At 35.3% G+C, this 10,270-nt stretch overlaps 1 protein-coding gene across 1 annotated transcript in view; it reads right to left on the bottom strand.

The window, feature by feature from the left end:
* Positions 1–10,270, bottom strand: part of LOC102256632 (glutamate receptor ionotropic, delta-2) — an 841,284-nt gene that overhangs the window by 39,552 nt on the left and 791,462 nt on the right. The window contains exon 5 of the mRNA XM_005857866.2: positions 3,688–3,741. Coding sequence (XP_005857928.2) covers positions 3,688–3,741 — 54 coding nt within the window. The remainder of the gene's footprint in view (positions 1–3,687; positions 3,742–10,270) is intronic.

Genomic DNA, 10,270 nt, shown 5'->3' with positions numbered 1-10,270 from the left:
GGAAGCTTGGCTTCCTCCATCACTGGAGCAACCAAGCCTCCTGCTTGCTCCAGCTCCGTGGCTTCCGGCCGCCATCTTAGTTGGGTTAATTTGCATATAGTTGCTCTGATTGGCTGGTGGGCTTGGCTTAAGGCATAGCAAAGGTATGGTCAATTTGCATGTTTGTCTTTTATTAGATTAGATTATCACAATAGAAGACCCAATTGTAAAGGAGAAAAAAAAATAATTGAGGTCTTCTATACTTCTAACATTTATTGAGTTATTTGCTGGTTAGATTGCTTTGTTTATGTGTTTATTTCCAAAATTATGGCTCAAATTATTAAACTCCATTTAAAGATAGCATTTGCCCTCCTAAGAATTTATGTAATAAGATTTAATAACTTTAACAACATGAGCCATAATATTTATGAAAGATATATTAAAGTATAATTGTTATTATTTCCATATTCACCATGAGTGACATGCTTGCCAGTCTACTCAGTCAGACTGCACATATATAGCATGGAGGAGTGATTTCTTCCACAGTGAAAATTGACACCTTAAATAGTATGTAGATGACCACTGGTGTTCTAGGGAGCTTTACATGATTCACACTTTTAAGATTCAGGTTTAATTTCATCAGTTCCATTAGGTATAGAAAAAATAATTAATTCAGGGGTTACTTCTTTGATCTAATCCTATATAATAAAAGCCTAATATGCTAAGTGTCCGACCGTTCGCTGTTCAACCAGCCATTATGATGCGCACTGACCACCATGGGACAGATGCTCTGACCGGTAGGTTAGTTTGCTGCTGAGATCCAGCTGATTGGGACTGGGCAAGTTGGGCTGGACATGCCCTGGAGCCCTCCTGCGGTCCCTCTCCAGCCTCAATGGTGCACCGGTGGGGTACCTAAGCCTGGCCTGTGCCCTCTCACAATCTGGGACCCTCAGGGGGTGTGAGAGAGCTGGTTTCACACCAGTGCTGAATCCGTGCACCAGGCCTCTAGTCAAAGAATAAAAGAGAATGGGCATTTCCATTTAATGATTATAAGTATTAACTAGTTTGATTAATCAATGTCTCTAGGGAGGCAATATATCACTTTTACTTCCTAGACAACTCTATTGACATGAACAAATAAAATTACTCCAATGTGTTTCACATTGGGAAATCTGTATGATCAATTCCACATCAGAGGTGGTTGTGAGAAAACAAACAAACAAACAAACAGAAAAAGAAAACAGAAGGATTCTCTATTTTAGAAGGATTCTCTATTTTTTAAAAAAATAGTAATTAAGGAAATAATTAAATTAAGAAAAAATAATAAAATAATTGGCTCCCTTAAGGTTAAAGTTAAGGTAGCAGGCATTTCAAATATATAATCTATAAGGAAAGTTATTTTTACAAAAGGAAAAGAAAACAAAGCAAAAGCAACCAAAGCTTTAGACTGGAAAATGCTGTTTTGAATCCTATTATTACTACTTAATAGCTGTGTAATATTTGGCAAATTTTCTATTTCTTTGAACCTTGCAGAAAAGTAAAAGTGAAATATCTAATGTAAAATGTTATCCTGCAAGTTTGGTAAGCTTCCCTTTCTCTTCCCTCTATCTTGATATTTAGTCACCAGAGACCCAGTGCACAACATTCATGCACTGGGGTAGGAAGGTTCCTCAACCTGACCTGTGCCGTGTTCCTTAGCGCTGCCGCGGAGGCGCGAGAGGCTCCTGCCACTGCCGCTGTGCTCGCCAGCTGTGAGCCCGGCTTCTGGCCTAGTAGTGCTCCCCCTGTGGAAGTGCACTGACCACCAGGGGGCAGCTCCTGCATTGAACGTCTGCCCCCTGGTGGTCAGTGCATGTCACAGTGACCAGTTGTTTTGCCATTCAGTTGATTTGCATATTAGGGTTTATTATATAGGATTCTAGATGAAAATTAAGGGGCATTACAAAATTTGAAAATATCAAAACTTCATTGAAAAGCAGATCTCACACATACATGTTACCTGTGGGAATTTTAGAAAAAAAAAAAGGGGTTCACAAGCCTGAGTGGGGGCAGTGAAGGATGAAGAAATGACAGAGAGAATAAGCTGGGTCTAGGTGGATCTTCCTGTGCCTGGCTGAGGCCACAGAGAGAGATCCAGAGGCAAGCTGAGCCTTTATTTTATAGCCAGAGGTAAACAAGGTAGTGGTCACCATAGTTACACTGTTCTTGTGAGTTTCACTTGTTTTGGCAGCACTTGCTGCACCTCCCACAGCCCATTAGCTACCCAGGAAGGATCTAGGGAGAGTCATAAGGTCAAGCCTAATTATGCTAAGAGGACTGTGCCCTCTATGCTGGGACTTGTTTGTGGCTTTGCCAACAGGTCAGTTCGAGGCTTAACCCTATAGCCGCGCCCTACAAAAAAAAAACCACACAGATCTTGATTTAAAATTTAAAAATATAATTTTAAATCATAACGTTTGGCCAACCCAAACAGATTTGCAAAATGTTTACAGATTTATGTGTTTTTTTCTTACTGAGCTAAAAAGAATGTGTCCATCAATGAAGCGTGGTGTTGGAAAAACAATTTGAAACTGGAAATCATTTTCATTTTTCTATGGAAAAAAAAGGCAACTCATTTACTCTCTATGAACCTCATTCCCTCAGTACCTCATAAAGTAATGTATACTACTCAACAAAATAATGTGTAAGAATATAATCTTTGAACTTAAATGTACTACAATCACTTATTGAGGCACTGTGTTAAAATTACTAGATAAATATCTCACTTAATTTTTATTATGAACTAGTAAAGTAAATGTTATTATAGTTACTGTACAAGTGAAACATTTGAGGAACAGGATGCTTTATAGTATATATCCAAAGTAACATAGCTAACCAATTTTAGAGGAAGGATTGATCCGATCTTGCTGACTGCAAAACCGGAAGTCTTACCCAAAATGCTATTTTTCCCTGCAACAAAATTTATTATTCTATAATTCAATATGTAGTATCTAGTGATAAATAATACATTATTTTTATCCATAAGCAATATAACTTATTTAATGCTAGGTTTTGTTGAGGCCGAATCCACATGATCTCATTATTTATCCATAACTTACCTGCTCATTGTCCTTTTCAAAATGTGACAGGCAGGTGCTAATGGAAACGAATTGCACAGGCTCTCATATTGTAATGCCTTTTTAATCATATGTATTGTTGTTACAAAAGTAAAAAAAAAAAACTTTCACAAGGAATTTAACAACTTGATGGATTTTAAAACAGTTGTATTCCTTTATGAAAAGAAAAAATCTGTTTTTGTTTATTCATATTAATATGCTGAACTACTTAAGGGGAGTAGATATAAAAATTCTAGAAACAATATTACAATATAAAAGGAACACAAACACTCCACTGGGAGGAATTCACTTACAAAGAGGAACTGTACTTTTTGTAAAGATAATCTCCCGAAGCAAGCACTGTGTTCCAACGGAAAGGACTAAAAGATACTCAGTGGGGAAGACATTCTCCATTTATTTTATTCATACAAAGCCCTTCATAATTTTAAAAAAGACCCTTCTTATCCTATTTTTATTTAACAGAATCCACTCAGTAAGATGAACATTTACTTTGTGTTTGTTTCCACTTAGACATTCAAGGCCAGAGGAAATGCTCTGACTATACATATAAAAACAGGACCCAGAGTTGACAATAATATTTAGTTGGTTTTACCTCATTTATAATGATCCAGTGACAGTCAAAAGCAACCAAATTAGTCTCCACAACCTAGAACAGAAAACAAACCAGCTATCAGTCAGTATTAATTATGAAAAATAAACCAAACCAAAAGGATGTACTTTGAAAAAATAAAATAAAAAATAAGTAAATAAATAAATTATATGTTAGAAAAGTTGCTATTCAATTGATGATGGAAAAGTGTTACCAAAGAACTGTGGATTAAGCATTGGTGTTTGATGTATAGAGGCATTATAGACTTGCTAATTAAAATTTGAAAATACACTTCATCAAAAGCCTAGAAAAACATAGGTTTCAACTAAAAAATATTATGATACTGTATAGTGATTTAACTGAGAGTGGAGTTTGAATTGCACTTCCTATTCCAAATAAACATTGATGGCTTGCTGTTATCCACCTAATAAATATCTAAGTACTACCCCTCTACAATCTAGCTTAGCATTCTTATCTTCTAACACTTCCCCGTGTATAAGCTTGCTCTTGTCTTGATAAAGTAAACTGCTCTATGTTCTGAAAAGCTTTGCGCATGTATTCTAAAGAGATCCATTTGTTGAAGTAGCTGAATGTAAAGGCTAAAAGCAATAAACATTATATTAGCATTACGTTACAGGTGGGTAATTTCAGTGGCTTTCAAACTGCTAATAACGTGAACAAAAATAAAACATATGTAAAAGCAAACAATGTATAGGTAACAATATTGGCTGACTAACTTTGGGTAAATTGATTCTAAACTATCCTTGGCTTAGGCCAAAACAGAAAGGCGTGCGTGCGTGTGTGTGTGTGTGTGTGTGTGTGTGTGTGTGTGTGTGTGTGTCTGTCTCTGTGTGTGTGTGTCTGTAGTAAAGTTAGTTTTTGTATGGAATTTCCATTCTATCTAATCTTATCATACACATTCTAAGACATGTTATTATGATTTAAAGCAAGAGGCATATAGGCATTAACAGACAGTCCTCAGGTTACGTCGGACTCGATGTAAGTCATTTCGTGGTTACATCGCCATCTCCCATTTATTTATAAAAAAAAAAAGTTCCGTCATTTCAATGTATGTCATATGTGCTTTGTTTTTTAGTATTTATTACCACAAGTAAAGGTCAGGAATTATTACCTTTCTTTTAAATTTTTTTTACTGTTTCCCTTCATTACTGCTGTGTATGTGCTCCATGTGAGTGACAGGTGCTTATGTAGGTAGGTTCCGACTTAAGGCGAAAATCTTGTTACGTCGCCTTAGGAACGGATCTCCGACGTAACCAGAGGACCTACTGTAATGGGCAAGAGTGTTTTTTTAAGAGATTATTCCATTATTTTCAGCAATAATACCCAAAGATTGGGTTTTAAATAAAGATGCTTTCTAATAAATAGCAAGGAAATGCTAGGAAGTGAGTGTGCATTGTATTTTGGTGGTCAGTCTTTGTCCTATTGAGAAATGCCTATGGAAAGATGTATTCAAGCACAAGAAATGCAATTGCAAATATATTTCTTATGAAATGTGATGTTTTTTCAAAGTACAGAATTATTTTCAGAATGTTTTTTAATTTTGGTGTAAATGTTATGATTTCAAAATACAGCACATTGGCCCCTATAATATTACTGATATGTAAAGATAATATATTATCATAGAAGTTAGGATATGTTATCTATTTGAGTTATATCATTACTATCATTTTTTGAAATATATGCATGCTCCACTTATATGCGATACTTAATGTAGAAAGTATGATCCAGGGAAGTTTTTAATTTTAGCTAAAAAAATATAAAATCACTTTACTCCAGTAATTACAGCCTTTCTTCCTAATTTTATGATTATTTTTCTTACACTGTGTCAGTGACAAATAAATCATTAGTAATTTACTAACAATAAACAGTGTTAGAAAATTAGTGGGAATTCCATAAAAACTTAAAGGCATACAAACCAAAGACTCAAGTATAAGAAAAATAGTTCTCTGCATGAAATGAAATCAGGTATAGATAAAGAAAAATGACTAAAGCATGAAGATAGGGAGAATTCAGAGAGAAGAGTAATGAAAGCCAAGATATAGATTGAATGTACTTCGGAAGCCATATAATAGTAGAGTGAAGAGATGACTCAATTTAGTTTAAATTGTTTCTATTTAAGTAATCTATACCAGGTAGCCAGATTAAGCAAAATTCAGGCTATGGGAACTCTGCATTAACCTGTAAAACTTAATAAGTAAAATGGTATTTTGTCCAACTGAATTTATGAAATAAGTAGAAGGTAAGAGTTACAATGGGAACTTACTGGCAATTTGTCTAGTCCATAAAACTTACTCGTCTTTCTCACTCTCTTGTTGGAAATGAACTTTCAGGCAAGAGCATGAAAAAGTATAGTGTCACAGGTTCAATCTTGTGTTTCAAATATCGAATCCCAGATTCCACTCTCTGGACCACCCTCCCTTGCACACTGTGAGCAGGGAAATCATCTTCTCTCACTCCTGTCTTTGGTTTTACTCATGAGTACTAACATATGAGACATCTGGCAGTACAAATTTGAAACAAGGAAAATTATTAACACATTACTGCATTAAAAAAAATAAACCATTTATCACAATAGTGTGAGTTCATGGAGCAGACACCAATCCCCATTCCCTGACGTGGTATTGCACTAACCCTGAAATAAACCTCTGTTCTGTGGAGACATTATTACATTTTGGGCCTACTTGTTGGAATAATTTAGCATATCTTATATAATGCAATTCTTTTTTATTAATCTCAGCTATGCAATTTTTCTAGCCCTAACAAATTTCAATAAACAAACTCATTAGAGTAATTTTAATGTATGTGATTTTATACAGGCATGATTTCAAAACCATGCAATAGTTGTTGTCCGTTTCATACATAGTGAATATGCAGGACTTTTTTTTTTGCAAGTCCACTTTTCTTTGGGGAAGGAAAGCATATTATAGGGAAAAGGTATATAAAAATGAAAAGTTGGATCTCTCATCCCTTTAATTATATACCCCAATATACATGTATACAAAACTAAAATCCATGTGTTAGTGTGACACCATGTTTTAAAGGATCTTTGAAAACTGTATTGCTAGGTTGTACATAGGCAGTTAAGGCTCTCATTCATTATCTGAGGAACTGCCCACTAAAAGAGGAATATAATTGCCTTGGGTCAGGGTTAACATCTTCACGCATAACCAATGAACTGGCATGAGTTCTCTGATTGTTTATAATTGAATGTTTCTAAAAGTGAGCAATGTGAAACAGGTACTAATTTAAAAAGTAACTGATATCTGTTATGAAAGGAGCATTTAATAAGGGTCATTAAAAAATGACAGGGAGGTCAATAGCCTACATCTTGGAAACCCAGTAGGTTTTGAGTCCCTTCACTTAAATGACTAATATAGATATAGGAGTAGGTAAACTCCTATACCTATATGCCTTGCCTATATTAGATATATATTGTACAACTGGTTATATTACATAAAATGTACTATTGGATATATATATATATATATATATATATATATATATCATGTAAAATTATAGTGGAGTTAAAAGGTACAAAAGAGCAATAATGTTTATTGTTTTCACATATTAGCAAAGTGAGCTACTATAGTGAGCATGCTTAGGAGAGACTTATTTACATAAAAAAGAAATTACTGGCCCTAGCAGGTTTGGCTCAGTGGATAGAGAGCATTGGCCTGCAGACCAAAGGGTCCCAGGCTCGATTTTGGTCAAAGGCAAGTACCTCGGTTGCAGGCTTCTACCCAGCCTGGGGCCTGGTTAGGAAGTGTGAAGGAGGCAACCAATCAATGTGTTTCTCTCACATCGATATTTCTCTCTGTCTTTCCCTCTCTCTTCCACTATCTCTAAAAATCAATCGAAAAATATCCTCCGGTGAGAATTCAAAAAAAAGAAAAAGAAAAGAAAGAAATTCTCAGCTACTTGTGTAGATAACAAAGACCAACTATGTAAATCCCAAATGAATATATCTGATAATATTTACATCTTTTAGTAATATTAATCTCTTTCCACTTGGTACACTTCAGCCTAAGTAATGCTAAATTGAACTAGTGGTATTACTAGCTGGAATAATTAAGTTAGTCTTGAGTAAAGGATTAAGAAGCGATTGGAAGACATTCTAGAATTTTTGAAACCATGTATTTGCCTCCACAGTTACATTAGAACTCAAACAGGGAAAACTGTTTCCTTTCCCCCATCCTCCTCCCCTAAGTAGCACATCTCTTAGTAAGTTAATCAGGAAACACATTTGAAGCCAATGAAAGAGATTCAACAACTTGAAATTTTCCTTTTTGTCAGTGGGAACCTATTTTATATCTAAGCACATCATTGTTATAGTTGTCTCAATCTGTGGATTCTCATAAAGGTTTAGTAAGTTAGTAAGCAGTGATTGTACATTTTGAGCCAAAATAAAAAAAAATAGTTTGCTAAGAAATACTGAAGGTCCTAAAAACAACATATATTTTATTATCATAATGATAAAAAACAGTGCTGAAAACATCACATTATGCCTAGACTATTAAAAGAAAGTAACAAGAAGAAAACAACTATCCAATGGGGATTCTAGTGTGTTTGGTTATCAAAATAACAGGAAGAGAGGAAGTATGAATTTTCCTTGGTAATTTGTTTCTCTTTCCCTCTTATACCATGCTATATGTGTGGATATTAGTAACTAACAATTAGTAACCAAGCATGGCGCATGTTCAGGTAGAGTTGCTACCACAGTGATATACAGTAATGTAGTTACAACTAATGAGACTATCAACCTCCCCAGAATCTGAACTTCCTTTAGGTGTATGAGCAAAATGACGGAAGGCGGGGTGGGGGGGGAGGGGAATCAAATCTTGTCAGGAAGACAAGCCCTGAGAAAGGACAGACCATCTGTCACTGGCAGATACTCTAGAACTTCTGAATCTTTAGAAAAGCCCAACAAGTTATCACCATGTCTTTTGTCATTTGTTCTCAAATCTTTAGATGTGCTAAATAAGACAATCTGAAGCAAAGAAACTGCCAGAGCATGTACCTCACTGGTAATAAATGTGGAACATTTCCTACGAGCACAGAGGACAATTTAATTGACTAAACAATAAAGAGCAACATGCTGTTCTTCACTCAACCTTGTGGCTTAACTAAATTAAGCTTGCTCCCTCTGTAGGATGGACTAAAATAAATATCACACACTTATACAAGGGGTTCCAGTGCGCTGCAGCAATGATTTCAGGGGTTTGCTTCCTTTCCCTGCCCATCCCACATCGCCACGTGGAAACCTCTGAATGGCATGCCTGGGGGAGGACACCAGTGGTTATTCTGAAGCAAGTAGCCAGAGAAATAGTAAAGGCTACTCCCTCCCTGTCTCCTCATCTGCAGCAATACTATAGCTTATATCATCAGCATTTCTAGAACTGTATTCTTTGGGAAACTATTGCTACTAAAATTCATAAGCATCCTACAGCCAAATAGATTCAGAAATGCCAGGATAAATAGATGTCATCACTGCATTATTCTTCAATATTTTAACAGGTTAATGTTAATCCTATATAATAAAAGGCTAACATGCAAATTTTCCCCTCGGGAGTTCGACCAACAGGGAGTTCGACCACTCACTATGACATGCGCTGACCACCAGGGGGAAGCACGGAGTGAAGGAAGGCGCTAGCTGGCAGCCTGAAGGCCCTGATCAAACCTGATTGCCAGCCAGGGCTAGGGACTCTACCCGTGCATAAATTTCATGCACCAGCCCTCTAGTATCAAAATATAATTAACACAAAAGTAATATTAATGTGAATTATTATTTCCATGTATTATTTTGGCACATATTTTCAGACATATGAGCCTGAGCTCTAAAGTCAAACAACAAATACATCTATTTTCTTAGTTTCATCATTTGTCACTAGGATTACTGAAAGTGTCCACATAATAGAATCATAACAAAGATTAAATGCAATAATGACACACTGTAAATTCTCAATAAATACCAACTCCTTATATTAACTAGTATGCTTTATAGAACTCCAGGAGAACATACTTGGAATTTAGCATATTCCAAATGAATTTAACCATGAAAACCATTTTTTCCATTACAAATCTTATGTGATTAGTACTTTTTAAGAAATGTAGACTAGAATCAATGTTAATTTAGCCACACATTTCTAAAAGATCTAAAACTTTATTAAAGCACTGTGAGGAGTTTTGTCTTTTTAAAATCATGCTTTTACAATAACCCTACAGGGTACAATTTTCTGCAAAACAAAAACAAATGTTGAATTACCATATTTTATGCAAAACCCAAATGCATATGTAATAGTTCTGACCAAATAATGATACTGATTCTTTCCTCTTAATCTTTTTCCTTCCTTTCTAATAAAACATAGCAAGTCAAAACTAAACAAAACTATTGCACTCTTCTCCAATAAAGTATAGAAAGGAATAAATCATGAATAAAGCTTATAATGCATAGATTTTTAGCTAGGGATTCATGGATTTACAGTACAAACTCTACATGCAGTTGCCTGAGTGTCATATACACTGAGTGGCCAGATTATTATGACCACCTGACGTTTGTAGGCAAATT

Source organism: Myotis brandtii, unplaced genomic scaffold, assembly GCF_000412655.1.
Source record: "Myotis brandtii unplaced genomic scaffold, ASM41265v1 scaffold1141, whole genome shotgun sequence".
Taxonomy (NCBI): domain Eukaryota; kingdom Metazoa; phylum Chordata; class Mammalia; order Chiroptera; family Vespertilionidae; genus Myotis; species Myotis brandtii.
The sequence above is the reverse complement of the archived record's forward strand: the minus strand, read 5'-3'. Positions and strand labels throughout refer to the sequence as shown.